Source organism: Lethenteron reissneri, chromosome 22 (assembly GCF_015708825.2).
Source record: "Lethenteron reissneri isolate LAM-NWPU_2019-01 chromosome 22, ASM1570882v1, whole genome shotgun sequence".
Classification (NCBI taxonomy): domain Eukaryota; kingdom Metazoa; phylum Chordata; class Hyperoartia; order Petromyzontiformes; family Petromyzontidae; genus Lethenteron; species Lethenteron reissneri.
The window spans coordinates 8,816,617-8,833,105 of NC_083800.1; the positions used below are offsets into that span (position 1 = coordinate 8,816,617).

The 16,489-nt window shown below is 48.3% G+C and overlaps 1 protein-coding gene across 2 annotated transcripts in view; it reads right to left on the reverse strand.

Moving 5' to 3' along the window:
- Positions 1–14,117, reverse strand: part of CPEB3 (cytoplasmic polyadenylation element binding protein 3) — a 94,535-nt gene extending 80,418 nt beyond the window's left edge. For both annotated transcript variants that reach the window (XM_061556529.1, XM_061556528.1), the window contains exons 1-2: positions 12,229–14,117; positions 5,288–5,456 (exon numbers count right to left, since the gene is read on the reverse strand). In XM_061556529.1, coding sequence (XP_061412513.1) covers positions 5,288–5,456; positions 12,229–13,632 — 1,573 coding nt within the window. In that variant the 5' untranslated portion in view covers positions 13,633–14,117. The remainder of the gene's footprint in view (positions 1–5,287; positions 5,457–12,228) is intronic.
- Positions 14,118–16,489: the final 2,372 nt, after the last annotated feature.

The window sequence follows — 16,489 nt, forward strand, 5'->3', positions numbered from 1 at the left end:
TGCTGTTGGCGAAAGTGCCGTCAGTGAGCGCCTATTATAGCTGGAGCAGCTCACCACGGGGTGCAGCCCGCATCACACCAGGCAGCGCCTTTCTCTCCAGCCCTGCTGTTGACGCAAGGCACAAGGTTGTCATTTACAGGCGGAGTTGACCGATGGTTAGGCCCACGCCAATAGCGGACGCCAATTATCACCGATGTTCGCCATCAGGAACCAAACCGGTCATTGCGATAACGATAAAGACAATGCTCTCACAACCCAAGAACACATTCCCACATATACACAAACCCATTGTGTAATATTTGACAGTGCTGCAAGATCATTATAATTAAGATTAATGTCCTTTATTTACCCAGAAAGCCCCTCGTCTGGAAGGAGAGATTTTTTTTCCAGGAGGATCATGCATTCGGAGATTTGGCCAATAACATTGACGAGTAATTTGGCACGTGTAAATATGTCAATACAAACGTTCTCGAAAATATTTGACTAAATAATACAATTCCAAAGCAGGAATCTTGAAACTCAATAATGCTTAACTTTGTTCACGCAAAAAATAACTGCCATGTCAGCATACTTGCCTACAACTTCAAAGCAAATGCAATTCATAAACACAGAATAAAACTAATCTGGCCTTGCGCATAGCTTAAAAAATCTCTCCAAGGTTTACCTATTGGAGGTATTTCTTGCAGTGTTGGCATACCTGTCAACCCCTTATCAGTGCCCTACCTTATTACAGACCAATTCAGACCTGATTGGTCACCCCGTGGCCTTATAAATATCAACGTTCATCCTACAAAGTCCCACCACAAGGGAGAAACACAAACAAAAACTAAAATTAGTTTTTTTGCCCGTATTGAAGAGTCTGTACACCATATGGACCTAAAAACCCAATTTCCCTATACAAGAATACGAGTAAACTGTATGGGTTGGCAAGTATGTGTTGGTAATGGGGCTGTTTTCTGACCATACTTCACACTTCTCAGTACTCGTCGGTGAACCGGGGGGGCATGCCCAAGATTGGTTTTATAAAAAAAATCCCCACCAAGGTTAGCCGTGGCCACGAATGAACCTCAGGTCACTGGGTTTAAAGCCCAGTGTGCCAACCGCTAATGCTAACGCTCCACCAAGCTTGACACATGTACAGGTTTGTGTTAATACATGGCAAATACTGCGTCGCATAAAGACATTGTAGGAACAAAGTTGGCGCTTCTATTTGTTGTCAGCAAGATTGAGCCCTTTAGTTCCACTGACCCAGACATAAAGTGTGTGTGTTTGTACAAGTGGCAAGGGAAATAAAAGGGGAATTGGTTTTAGTAAAAAAACTTTCCTCAAATCACTTTGTTAATTTTCTTACATGTACAGTAGCATGAAATCGCATGTATTCAATTCACTGTTATTGACCTATGCAGATTTTATTTAAGTCTCATATACAATCCAATGGATAGACTAGGTCCTGTCATCGGATTGTGGAATTTCCATCGCTGGCACAGGCCACCGACAGTGACAAGCACCACGAGACGCTCATTTATATTCAGCCAAGCCCTTGGTGACTTTAATAACGTCATACGGTACATATATACATTGGATGACACCGCGTCCTTTTACGCCAATTTTAAACGTACGTACCGTACAGCGACGCTTTATTGATGCTCATCCAACACCGACATCGATACATTTCTTGGAGATGCACACATCGCATCTATCGGGCTCGGCTTGCCAGCAGAGTTGCATTCGCAACCATTTGACTGAGGTCAGTGCTTTTGGGGATGGTTGGCAGCCAATATCAATAATTATTAAAACAGAGCAACTTTGAGCGAACGTTAAACTTGGCAACACCATCATCCATACTTGCGTTACCAACGAGCTCCAGATGAGACGAACAAAAAAAATGGGTGGCGTATTTGGGAGGGGGGGGGGAAGCATTCTGCGGATCTCTCTGCTTGGAGAGCAAAAGCATGCAGGGCAACAAAGGCAGTCACTTTCCGCTCGGCTGATTAAATGAAGCCAAGACCTTGGGCATGCCAAGCCGTGCCACCCAGAGGGTGAATTAATAAAGCGCTTGGTTGGCGAGTCACACGACCATCACAAGGTAGTGATGGCTCAGCTCATGGGTCTTCAAAACACAACTTGTTTTTGGTCTCATTTGGACAAAGCATAACTGATAATTATTATTGGCGAGACAGGGGCACCAGGCATAGGCTGATCAAGTCACGAGGCCACAGAGAATGCAACAATGTTACGCTTTCTCGACTGTTGGAAGTTGTACTTTGCCACAAGTGTTCGAGTTAAAGCCCTTTACAAAAATGCCAGTGGCTTGCACATTGCACACATACCAAACGGCAGCTCCTGCTTGGTGAAATATTTGTACAGCTAATATAAATGTATCAGATGTTTTTTCTTTTCTAAGACAAAGGCTTGGGTTGAAGGCAAATAGGCAAACAAGTGGCTGGAGATACGATTCTTACAAGTACCGAGGGACAAGCATTCAAAAACAAGTGGGGTTGTTGTTGTAACAGAGGGCATCAAAGGCTTTTAATTAAGGTATTGACAAACAAAGTGACAGATAAATAAAAGTACATTATTTTTAACTACGTTGACTTATTTGACATTGGGAGGTTGTATGTTTTATGAAGCCTTGTTTTGTAACACGGTGGAATACTGATGCCAAAACAGAACAACATTCCAACAATTCTTCTGTTGATTTTAAATAAAGATCCGCCTTTGCAACCAACATCATATTACATCGGGGCTTACACTGGCCACCCTCTGTGTGCATCATAAATCCCCTAAATGTTTACTTCATCTTTGAGGGTTTTTTTTGCTTTTATTTACTTTTATTAAAAACAAGCCGGTTTGTGGAAAGGGCATCTGAAGGGGTCTGTTTACTCTGTTTTCACAAATCTCAGCATATCCAGCATGAGCAGGCATCTGGCAGAACTAGAAGGTTTAAAAAAAGGACCCAAGTCACCGGCAACTGAGCCACAAACGAGCAGAGTAGAGCGACATTTAATTATTAGGTTACTGCTACTGGATCTGTGTCTAAATTTACTAAGTATGCCACATTTGCCATACATTCTGTAGCTGGATGTTGGGCTCTTTTGCGTTCTTAATAGCAGTGGAATGACATTTTTTTCACAAGTCAAGCTGGCCTCAATTTTCACACTATTAAATGAAATGGACATTTGAAAAAACAACAACCCCCATTTAATTCTGGAAAGTTCTCAACTGGGAGAACGCGGGATTTGTATTTAGTTTTGGGAATTTATTTATACCCACGACTTAAGTTCTTTCAAATATCACAGGAACCTTCGTTTCTTGGGAAAATACACTTCCCGATTGACTCTATAAATATAGTGACATACGACACCTCCATGGCTTCACAGACATCCCGAGCTGTCTCTTAAGCACCCACATCACCGACCACTGCGGCAGGCAGGTCCGCACACCCTGTAGTCTTTCCCACAGCTCGGCCTCTGACCAAATTACTGGAAAGCCCCCCCCCCCTCTGTCCCCACCAGCCCCGATCCTCAGTATAATTTGTGTATAATTTGCGGTAAAGGCTGGCACTACAGCACTCGTGTTCAAAAAATTCCCCTTTCTGACAATAACATAGCACAGTGGGCCGATTATACTTTCTCACAATTTGCACAGCTAAGATGGGGGGGCCCTTTTAAAATGCACGAAGCATTGCCATGGCCGTGTTTTTCATCTGCTCTGGCCTGCCCGAGGTCAGGAACAACTTAAGAGATCACAACGATGTGCTTTATTAAGAGCAAGACGTCTGCCGTTTTCCATCTACCCCATGGGGATCTGTGGGCTGGAGGGGGGGACAAGAAAACTTTTAGGGCTGTCTGCAAAAAATGTCAATCAAGATTTTTTTTTCAGCCAACTATTTTCACAAGAGCACATATATAGCCCCCCTGCAAAAGCGTATGTGTGTTGCGTACTTTGGTATTTGATACTTATTAAACATTAAAGCTGCCATACACCGAATGTCATTAGCAAGGAATTATAAACATATCCAAATTGAAATGTTTGTCCTCCGTGTTTACATTTTAAGTATAAAAGTTTTAAATCTGGAAATCAATGTGCCAAATGTACTGGACATATCAAGCATCACCGATGTAATTCCGTACATAATTAAAAACATAAGTGGCAAATATTCCCCGTTTAACCGTATAGACTGCAACTACTACTAGCAAGAGCAGTTATAGTTTGTACCTATACAAGCTGGCACAATACTTGGAGGAACGGTATAGCCTGCACCACGCATAGCCACCTTTGTAACTGTTTTGTTGATTTTGAACACGTACAGGACAATGTTCTCATTTCAGAGGAGACACAGGTCAGGAAAAGATATCAGTTGCCACTGGGGTTGCACGTGGCAAGGAATCGAACCCTGGACCCAGAGAACAGTGCAGTGGACAAAATACCACGCCACTGCTAGGCAGATAATATTCATAAAGGTTTTTTGTGTTAGATCACGTAAATATAAATGTGTTGTTAAACCCACCAGCACTCGACACAGCCAATAAGTAAAAATTGTTAAGTAAAGAAAAAAAGTGCCAATTAGTTATTACTTCAGCACACCGGTGTGTTGAGAGATAGACAGAGATTACTGTTTAACATTACAGAACAGAAGAGGAAAGTGATGTTGGCAACCACCTACTAGGCTCGCACAGGAGGGCATGTTTCCCCAGCATCAAGTAATGCAGGCTACTGGCATGAATGCTGGTCGCGAGCACCTACTACAACCGATAGGTTAAACCAGGGGAATAGTAGCCAGAACCACTCCTGACCACTTTTGTCTCATCAGTGCTGATGTTTACAGGAATCGAACTCGGGTTGTCGGGTTTGTAGCAAAGTGCGATACCACTGTGCCACCACTCTCCACATAAAAGGACAAAAAAAAGATTATTTCCTGTGTAGCCTACAGAGGTTGTTGTGGAAAGTGCTGTTGACGAGCAATAAGGCTAGCACGTCGCACGACGGTGTGGTGCAGCCAAAAACACGCTCGGTTGCCTTTGTTTCTTCAGTGTTGATGTCTATACACCTGCACCAGGCCATCAATTAAGGCAGAGTCATCCTCGTGGAGGTCCAGAACTGGTTCAGATAATCACAACCGATGTTGGCGGTGGCCAGGAAAGGAACTCGGGTTGCGGGGGTCCATCATGCAGCGCGATAACTTCTACACTTACCGGCTCCCCAAAGACAAAGGACGCACACACAGACATGTGCGTGGGACAGAGGGGCTGAAGCTGCGTGTAATAATCATTCGCCGTGACCTCACCGGCAAACTGGCTCCTCCAGACCATATCGGCAGCGGCGGCAGCGGTGAGCGCGGCGCCGTTGGCTGGCGGCGGCGTCCCCTTGAGGGGGTCGTGCTCGCTGCGCATGATGTCCAGCAGCGAGGTCTCCAAGGCCTGCATGCTCAGCGGGTCGAAAGGACGGCCACGGTCCTGCACACGGCACGGCAGGAAAAACCACGCCAGTTTAAAAACGTACGCTCTGGTGTCGCGTTGGTCGGCATGAGGGCCCTGGTGCACCAAATTAAATGGGCCGTCCCCTCTGTTCAAATTCCCCTTCTCGTAGCACGACGGCTGGGTCACTCTAGCCAGTGGGGTCTAGCGCAGCAGTTATGCCGCCTGAACACTTGCCAGCTATGTCACGGAGCACATGCCCAAGGCAGGAAGGAGGTGACCAGGTGGCTCCGAGCTCAGTGTCGAGCGGGCAATGCTATGATTGTGGGTGTGAATAATGGCTTTGAGCTGTCCATTATTAAAACTGGTTTTCTCACGTGTAGTGAGTTGATGTTATCAGTCAGATACTAGATAGCAAGTGTTATACATATATTGTAACAGCCAAGTTACAGCAGATGTGTCTCAGTGGAGAGAATCCTCATTAGCATTAGCAATCCATTTTCATGGCAAGAGCCAGTCTCACCATCAGATTACCACAGACGTACACACACATTGTGTATACGCCCAACACTTGGGGTGTATACACATTATGTACTGCTCCATGTCATAATCATTGAAGGTAAATGAGCTATTTGAGCATAACACCAACTAACTATTATAGACAATGATATCCGGACTAATAGAAAAGGCGTATTTTACAGCATTAAACACGGGTTTGCCAGGAGTATTTTAATGCAATAAGATGGCTATTGTACTAAAGGTGAAACAATTAATCCCGCTACACCCCAGCTCCATGAGGATTTGATTAACTAATAAATATTGTAGTCAACTGTAGCACCTCTAGCGGCTGCAGGGGTGCCACACACCCACTCCATCCAAAGAAGATGAATTGGGGAAAAAAGCGACTCTTACACGCATGCATAAGTTAGCTTAAGAATTTGTATTCATTGATTAATCCTCGCATCGTCGCATTGTTCTGCCCCGAAGCAACACGCATCAGACATTGTATGAACTGATTGTACGAACACTCTTGAAAGCGAGCACAGACTCTAGGGCATCACGCCATACAATTAGCAACCACACCGATTTTAAAACCAGACTTTCAACAACAGCAGCGTTAAATGGCGTCATGCGATTGCTGCTATTATGTCCTGACTTGTTCAGATGTAATCTAAAGTTGCTGTAATGGGCCGATGGCTAATTATTTTATTATTTAAAAAAATCTCCATTCCGCTAATTATCAGTCAACATGGCACACACTAAGCAAACAGCTGGGATATTATCAGAACGAAAACAAAAGCAGAACGGCTGATGTCTGTTAACTCTGCCAACTGTAAATAAAGCAGAGCCAGACATTACTCAGAGAACCATAACGAATAACACACCGGCACTAATGATCTCCTCACTTTATATTGGAATTGGGCAAGCGAATAAGATGTGCGGCCAAAACAGCCTGAAGCGAGCATTGACGGTGGCCGAAATAAATTGCAACCCCATCACCAAATGAGTAAAAAAAACACTACATTACAACAAAATAGTCAGTGACTGCACCCAACCAATTGTGAGCTAGGAATATAAGAAATCCTTTAGCTATCTGCTGCAAATAGCCGGAGTCTCATTGTGTCCTTCACGGTCCATATACAGAAATACAGACTCGCAAACGCTGCTCAACGGTGGCCTTTTGTCAAAGCTCGGGTGCTGCTGGGTAAATTTAGCAATGCAAGTTTGTCTCCTCCAATCGGCAACCAAAGTATAAAATGAAACTTTGGCTGTAAGTGACATCTTTGTTTTGTTTTTTTACACTTGGCAGCTAAGATGAAAAATTATTCAGAAAGCGAGGCAAGGTCAAACATAAAGGGCAGTGAATGAGAGAAATACTGTTAGTGCTTGCGTCTGGAAAACTGTAAAAACATAGATTCTGTTTCACAAACAAATTTGACTATTGTGTAAACAGAAATTGGCGAGTTAAGGTGGTTTATGAGCCTTAATTTAGCATTGGTCCCGACAGACAATAGGAAATGGGACAGGCAACAATAACAATAGCCATTACATCACCCGAAAATGTCATGCTCATCAACTCGAGTCAATCGAGCGCTTTTCTGTTCGTACATGTTAGACAGCAATTTTTTTTCTTTTCGAAGCTGCAATAATTGTACAAATCACACACCAAACACTCCACACAAACCCAAATCACGCAACCAAATGCTCTCGGTTTTCACCGTCCTCCAATTTAATTTGCAGCGTCCAAGGTGATTACATGACGACAGCATTATAATGCAGGTGTCCTAATTTTGCCAAAGCTGACTTGCTCATCCCCTGCCTAACATCACGGCGAATTGCGGCCTCGTTTTAGCTTCTGCAGTCGAGGCGCAACCCAGATTTCAGCCAATTGGGACCCCTATCCCTTTCCAAACTCCCCTCCCAAAACTAATAAACAGTGGTCCCTTCCGTAACTGGGTTGCCATCTGCTCAAAAGTCTTGTTCAATCTATTCCTGAAAAAAGCCAGCATCTCGATGGCAAATGTGCTGAAATAACCATTCCATTTTCTACGCGGCTAACATGTTTAATTCCACTAAGCATTTGATGTATACTTAAGTTGTGTGAATGTATACAATGTAAGTATTTCCATCGTTACTAAAACTACCTGTGCAAATAACAATGTGTATTTTGTAAATTTGCATACATGATTTCTTTTTAAATTACTGCACCGACTACATTACTGTATTTAAACTCGTTTGATTATACGATTCAAAAACCTGCAGCAGATTTCAACAATGTCTGGAGCGACAGATAAACCACACGCAGCACCCTGTTGTCTTTGTAGCCATAGAACTTACAGAATTGGATGGGCTGATTTAAACTAATTGGGTTGTGGCCCTAACAGCAACTCATTATCAGAGTACAAAACCCTACGGATAATGCATGCACAATTTTGGTATTCGCATCACCACTCCCTTGAGGCGCCATCCCCGACACAACTGTTCACCTAATTAGTGGCTTGGTTTCACTTAAAATGTTCTGCTTATTTGCAATAGTACACAATCCAGTGTTTACACTTGACCATTCGAGCACCAGTATAGAAAAAGGGCCATTCAAATACGTTGCATTTACCGCAAATGTCTGTACAATTCATAAGTTGTTTGAAACGAAAATCCTAAAAACAATATTTAAAAGGACCATTGCCAATAAGGCTCTCTAAAATGGTACCTTAATTGTGCCGGTGTGACGTGACTGCATTTCGAGTTAGAGACTACCGTAACACTTAATGTATTAATTTATACAAACAACTCTCCAGTATGAAAGACATGTTCTCACAGCAGTGCCGATGTTATTCAACAGCCCAGAACTGGAGAGTAACGCTCGCATACAATTAGGATGTTCAGAGGCACGGGATCAGCAATTGCATGCAGATGAGCTCACTGGAACTGTACCGATAACCCAAAACGCCTCTGGGTCAATGACCACCGGTCGAGGCACTCTGAATGCATTTAAATGGCCCGGGCGTGTGGGTGGGTGCAGGTTCATGTCTCATTCAAGACTGTGAAACCCAATTCCCGAGCCATATGGGGAGGAGCGGTTGTGCAGTGGGAGACACATTGCACGACACAGCGATTAGCTCGATTCTCAGCAACAGCCAGTTATGTCAGCTGCGAGTGATATCCGAACCAGTTCTGGACTCCCCCCCCCCCCCTACAAACCCATCACCAACCCCCACTTCCCTGCGTGGTTAAATATGCTCAAAATATTGCCAACACATGGAGGCCTTCATACAACCGTGCCTTGCCAAGGCATGTAAATGATATTTAATATATAGTACAAAATGCTGCAATAATGGAAAGATACTAATAATAACAATGTGTCACTTAATGATGGTTGAACACCTCCCTGCGCCATGCATGTCATAGGGGGTGCTTTTACCATACTCGCACATGCTGGAGAGTGCGGGTTGGTGAAGGGGGACGGACGGCAGGGCCGGTTCAGATATTACTGATGTTAGTCGTTGCTGGCAATCGAACTCGCTGGGTCCATAGTCCACCATGCTAACCACTGTACCATCGCTTCACCCCGCCCGCCCACCCCCCAATGTATTTTCGTAACAATAAAAATACGGACAGCTAACGCATTATTAGTTTCCTTCCATCATGACTGTCACAAGCCAGGGCTGTGTCACCATCCTTAAACAAGTCCTGGAGTGGTGCGCTCATGTCGGTTTGGTGGCTTCGAGCCTATGGTGGAAATTCCACATTATCATGCCGAGGATCAGTCAGTCTATCAATAGGACGACCTGGGAGTGGTTAATGATGGGTTATAGCGCACGCAATGTTTTTGAAGTAATAGAAAGAAAACGGTTGATCAGAAGTTGTCAACGTGTTCGTTGTAAGTCGGCAGCTGTTAATCTTTGGTAAATAGTGGTGGTTAAGTTGAATTTGAATACTGTTTCCATAAACTACACGAACACCTTCCTCACTCGTATTTCTCTAAACAGGAAATACATTCATAATACAAAAGGAAGTCGGGTTAATTGTGATTCAATGCTTTAAGTGGGGTATAAGTTATTTACAGGATATAAAAATTTAGACTGAAAACTTTCGTGACTGCAATAATTCATATTCTTGCTTCTTTCGGTAAAGTCATTTGCATTTATTTGGAATTTTTATTTTTTTATTTTCTATCGACGTGACTTTACCGAAAGAACCAAGATTATTATGCCAGCATGTGCACGGGAATCGGTGACAGTTCATTTACAGCCACTTCCTAGAGGCAAAACGAAACACCAAGACACGGCTTGCAATGGTTTGGCAATAGCACTCAATGACAAGTAAAGGGCACACCTGCGTCGCTGCATTGTAGTGCATTGCAAACGCTATGAATTATGAATTTAATCGGCATGCATTATTCCATGTTAATTTTCTGGGGAAGCATCTGTCAGCTCATTCTCTCGCCCTTCGTTTCTGCCCGCTCCATTAACTTCTTTCCATTTTTGGGTTTGAAGTGTTACCGGCTCTTGTTTAACCGATCCAATACCACCACCAATCGGGACTTTCTACTTCAGGACTATTTCCCGCTCGACGATTATATACACATACAGCACACGTGGCACATTACGTACTTGCGTGTACACATGTGTAGATGTCGTATTTAACTGGGGGTGTTTACCCATCACCTATTTTATTCGGCACAAGATGGCAGAAAACGCATCTGCGCTGCCCTTTAAACCATCACGCGCCGCGCACGGAGCGTGGATTTGATGGGGCGCCGCTTGTGGAATGCCAGGGCGATCCGCCAATAGAATTCATGGCACAGTCAACATTAAAGGGGGGGTAAGTAGCGAAAGCCAACAACATCTACATCCCGACTATCGCGACACGAGTGCGCCATGGTCCCAAGTCCACCTTCGATGGCAGAAGCAGCAACCTCGCGCCTACCTCAAATGCGTGCTTTCTGGGCGCACAGCTCGTTTCGACAACAGGATGGATTTGTCGCAAGGCCACACACACACACACACGCGCATACCTTTAGACGTCAAGATTGTTGTTTTTGTGTTGCTATTTTGGCTCAGCGGGTACACACACACCCCACACACGCACGAGGAATGTCACGAAAGCGAGCCGGAGTGGGTGGGGAGCGGAGCCATTTAAAAATGGAAGATGCGGGTGGCAACTGGCGGCTTACAGAGACGCGCACCTTTTTATATCAACAATTTTCTCTACCCCCCCCCCATCCACAGTCTTAATTGACAATGCGTGCACCCCCCCCCCCCCTTTGCCTGTCTGCAGTCTGTGTGGCAGTATGTGTTGGGCAACAGGCAGACAGGCAGCTGCCTCCCCCCCCCCCCCAATAATGTATGCCCACCAAATGATCATAGCGGGCAGCGAGTGCGTCAAGACGTGGGACATTATACCAACCACTCCTTGACGTGTCACTTGCCGAGCAATGATTTAGCATAACGTCAGCCGCTAAACCACTCCCAACCTCCTCGTCGTGTCAGACGTGGCAGAGAACCTAAAGCAGATCCGCTGCCATTGCCTGGGCGCTCACATTTCCCTACCTAATTAGCCAAGCGTGTGACGTGGATCGTGCAGGCGATTGCATAACAGGCTTCGCCGTGCAATGATGGAAGTGGATTTCCCTATTCGAGGCCATTTCACTCCAAGAAGACAACCCTGCCCTTTCTTGCACTGCCTTTCTCGATTAAGAGGATGACGAATTGGATTGCGGCTGGCGTTAGGGGAAGGGCTAGCCCCCTCACCTGAACCCTAACCCGCTTGGGCCTCTTAAGTCCACAGCAAGGTCGATCAGCTTCCGAATAGGACACTGATCTGGACACGAATAAAGAGCTCGCTTCAGTCGCGTACAAACTGGATCTCCCGACGTCCAATTTGTCTATCATTTGCTTTACCAGTGAAGTCAGCCACTGACCTCCCAAGGGACCCCCAAATACAGAACCCTTGTGACTTCCCCAGTGTGATGGGCAGAAAGGCAGCTGATCGCCCCCACCCCCACCAACCATCCGTGGAAAAAAAAAACCCTTTTAACACAATCTCCCCCAAGCCTGACCATCCCACTGGAGAATTCAGGCTCTGACAATGTCCTCGCCGCGTGTGTGTAATGACCTAAAAAAATAAATCCGTCTCGCCCAGCACAATTGACGGTGCCAATTATGCCTAGGCTCGAGGACATATCCCTAGTCAATCAAATGAGCACAAATCATCCGGCACACTGTCACTAAAGCCACCCATGTACGCTCCCCAACGCCGGGTCACCACGAAATCTGCCATGTTCCCCGCAGCCACCCCACCCGGCGGGTACCTGGAAAGCCAGCAGGCTGGTGGCGTCCCCGCGGTACGCAGTCTCCTCCAGCCACGACTTGGGGGTGGGCACGGGCGAGCGGCTGTACTTGGGCGGCCCGATGGCGCTGTTGCCTGGGAAGTGCTGCTGTTGCTGCTGCTGCTGCTGCTTCTTGAGGGGCGAGATGGGGTTCATGGGCGTCGGGATACCGAGACCACCAGCCCTTCGCGGGTCTCCTCCGCCGCCGCCGCCGCCACCCACGCCACCCACACCGGCCCCTGCCCGGCTCTGTGGGCCACCCCAGCCGGCAGAGCCACCCCACGGCTGGGGCTGCGGCTGCTGCTGCTGCTGGTGGTGATGATGGTGGTGGTGGTTGCCCCAGGCGGACGGCTTGCTCGTCATGATGGGCTGGTGGTGCCCATAGCCTGCGTTGCGCTGGGGAAACTGGCTCTGGAGAGACACGGGGGACCTCCTCTGCTGCTGCTGCTGCTGTTGCGGCGGTGGCGGTGGCTGCTGCTGATGGTGCTGCTGCTGCTGCTGATGGTGCTGCTGCGGCTGCTGCTGTTGCTGCTGCTGCTGATGATGGTGGTGGTGGTGAGGGGCCAGCGGCAGCTGCGGCGAGAAGCTGGCGCCGAACATGGGGCTCATGCTGGGAGGGAAGTTCTGGAAGAGCACGGCGCCGTTCATGGACGAGAGGCCCGGGAAGATGCCCTCGTCTGCCGCTGCCCCTGCTGCTGCCCCTGCTGCTGCCCCTGCCGCTGCCCCGAGGGCGGCGGCCGGGCTGCTCACGCCCGTGGACCACGCGTTGTTGAAGCCCGGAGAGAGGGCGGACGCCGGCTCCTGGAAGCCGGCCAGGCTGGGGAGAATCGGCGACTCCATGTGCACGGGTGGGCACGGCTCCCTGATGCTGTTGTTGATGCTGTTGTTGCTGCTGCTGCTGCTGCTGCCGCCCACTATGTTGTTGGGGACGGTGTCTCTGTTCACAGCAGAGACGGCAGCTCCGCTGTTGTTGCTGCTGTTGCTGCTACTGCTGCTGTTGTTGTTGTTGCCGATGCCTCCGCTGCTGCTGTTGCTACCTGCTATGCCGTCCTCTGCTCCTACGACTGTCACTGCTGCTGCTGCGGATGACTCTGGGACCTCGGGCGAGCCCTGCTCGTGCTGCTGTGCTAGGGTCGCTCTGTCCATCAGGAGCTCATCCTGCATGGCGTGCGGCGTGGGACCGGCGGCAGGCAAAAACAAAGCGGCGCTTGGCGAAAGAGGAGAGGGAGGCGAAGGCGGCGACGACGATGACGACGACGACGGCTGCTGCTGCTGTTGTTGTTGCTTGTGCTCTGGTGCCAACGCGACTGCCACTGTTGTGCCTACTACTGCCGCTGTCAGGCTGTGTGTGTGACTCTGCTGCAGGCCGAACGAGAAATCCCCCATCTAGGGTGACATTCACGGGTGTCGGGGCCGGGGTGGGGTGGAGGCAGACGGCGACGAGTCGGGGGGGGCGATGGCTGCTACACTCTGTGCCTCCTCGCCTGCCTTCACTACAGCCAGCCTCTTTGCGCTTCGTCACAGCAGCAGCAGCAGGGGCTGTAGTCGTTCGCTCAAGCCAACCCACCCGCCCCCTCGTTTAAAGATCACCTTGCCCTGCCTGCGTTACAACAGCAGCAGCAGCATCAACACGAGTCAATGCTTCCTGTTAGGAGAGCGGCCGATCCACGTGAACGCTTCTCTCTCACTGCTCGTCCCCCTCACTCCCTTCGTCAACTACAAGCGCGTCGAGTGTAGGACGCGACTCAAGGGCATGCGGACGCGGCTGTATCGCCTGTCTGTCTACTGCTACTACTACTGCTGCTGCTGCCTCCTGCTGCTGCTACTGCCCAGGCGAGCGCCTCACTCCGTCTGACTCCTCTCGCCGCGCCTCTCCCCGTGCCTATTTCACCCGGAAGCGGCGCCCGCCGACCAATCACGGCCCCGCTTCCTGCCCCGCCGTCTCCAGGCGACCCGAGCGCTGCAGCCCTCGCTGACCAATGGGAGCGCGCGAACGCGAGCGCCGTTTCTAGGCGCCCAAGCCACCACCTCTTGTGGGGGTGGCCCCCCCCTCCCTCCCCTCTCACACAGTGGGAGTAAGCCCCGCCCATAGCCCCCCCCCGCTCCCACCCGTGGCCCCGCCCACTGAGAAACACCCACAGAACGGGGGCAGGGGGGGGGGGTAAACCCCCGCCCAATTAAATCCTCCCCCCTCCCCTCTACTGGCTCCGCCCATTTAAGTTACAGTACGAATAAGCCACGCCCCCTCCCCCCCACCTTACCCACCCACCCCCGCAGATGCCCCCCCCCTTCGCCTGACGTCACGGAACATTTATCAATGCCTTCGAAAGACGTGACGTCATAAAGGACACGTCTTTCCCCGTGTTAAGTTTTCCATCTTGCCAGGTCGGAGGGTTTTACCTCCAGTGTCTAGAGGCTTCTGAGTTAACATTTAAAGAGGGCTTTTTTTTTTTAGACTGTAAACCGAAGACACTTGCTGGGGTATATTTTTTAATGTGATTTACGTGTTTTTTTTTTAAGATTGTATTTTGTATGGTGATGAGAATGTTTCTTTAATAGAGTATTTTAGAAATGAAAAATGCTACATAATCCCAAACTCCAGTCCACTTCTATTCTCTTAGGTTTTTTCGGTAAAGTCACGTAGGTAAAAATAAATAAATGAAAATAATGAACATTAAAATAATAGAAATTATAATAGAAATAAAAATTATGAATCACAAAAATTATAAATCCACTTCCATTCTTTATTGAATGTAATTGTCCCTTCATATTAAAACACAGCAAATGACGTTACTGTAAAGTCTATAATTTTTTTAAAGCCCCAGTGTGATCATTTACAATGTTGTTTTTAAAACAGTAAATTAAAGATGGAATTTTTTCTCACAACGTTGTATGGTCAAAAACCCACACAACCCTCAAGCTTGGAGAGGCCCTCATCCAGCAGTGGATTGACAAAGGCTTGTATATGTACCGTACAAATGGGCATAGAGACTCACCAATACATTTTGTAAGGTGCTGCTGCACTGCATTTAACAGTTCCCGTATTCGTAATGGCTCTTGCCAATAACAACATGCTACCCATCAACATTTGTTTAACAGGACGGTCCCTGCTGATAAGGCAATACAAGTCAACATTCGTCCAGCGTTTACTGCTCAAACAAACGTTTCTGCAAAACACTGGTCGAGCAGGCCAATTGGCTGAGTGACTCAAATATTATTTGCATTAATTTTTTTAGTCAAGACTAAAGTTTTTTTTCTTCTACATCTGACAAGACCGCCCAACCACAAATACAGCAATACCCCGGTTAACGTCGGAGATGCGCTCCTAAAATGTGCGACGATCTAAATCAAAGAAAATGTACAGGGTCGGTGGAGACGTAGGCTGAGGCGATGGATACGAGAAATGACCGATGGTTTTTGTGTTTTAATTTTGTTGTCCTTCCGCCGTACCTCCGATAAGTGTGGTGCCACAACGACGGGGCCGCTCTGCCGAACCAGGGAGCCGCCCGGCTTCCCCCACCGCACTGCCCCCCATCACCCGCCCCACATAAGCACACACCCGCACGCATTTCCCCCCCCCATAGAGCTGGAAGGGAAGGTCACCTGATCGACCGGTTTTTATCCGAGAGACCCTTATCGGGATTAATTCTCACGGTTTCCGGCGATCAGGGAATTGGATGACCCCCCCGTGCTACGTGGCACCGCGGCGCCGCGGCCGGCCTTAATATTGTGTGGTCGCGGCGTGGGGCATTCGGCCACCGCGGTTGAGGCGCATTTTCCCCCCCCACACACACTCCCACGGGTCGACGGGGCAAGCAGGGGAGGCACGGGACAGCATGAATAGCGGGGTCACAGGGGCTGTTGCGCATAGTCATGGGGGGTTGGGATAATTGCGCTGGAGCGCGCAGGCCCCATTGTTAGGAAGGGTAAGGGAGTAATTAGGATGTACGCCGCCAACGTCGCTCACTGATTAGCATATCAACAGCGCCCGGGGAACCGCCGTGCACGGGCTTGGGGTGCACGAGCCCATTGTTCAGCGCAGCATCCCCTTTGAGGTAGGGAGGATAAATAGAAGAGCGGAGAGGGGAAATCGCCGCTTCTCTCCAGGCCAGCGGACCAGCAGGAGTTCCAGCCAGCGACCCGGACGTCCGTGCGACGCATCGAGGTACGCTGTTAGCGCAGAGAGCAGCGAACCTCCGCGGGCACCAAACAGTGAGTGGGGAGGTAAAGTAGGGTATCGTAG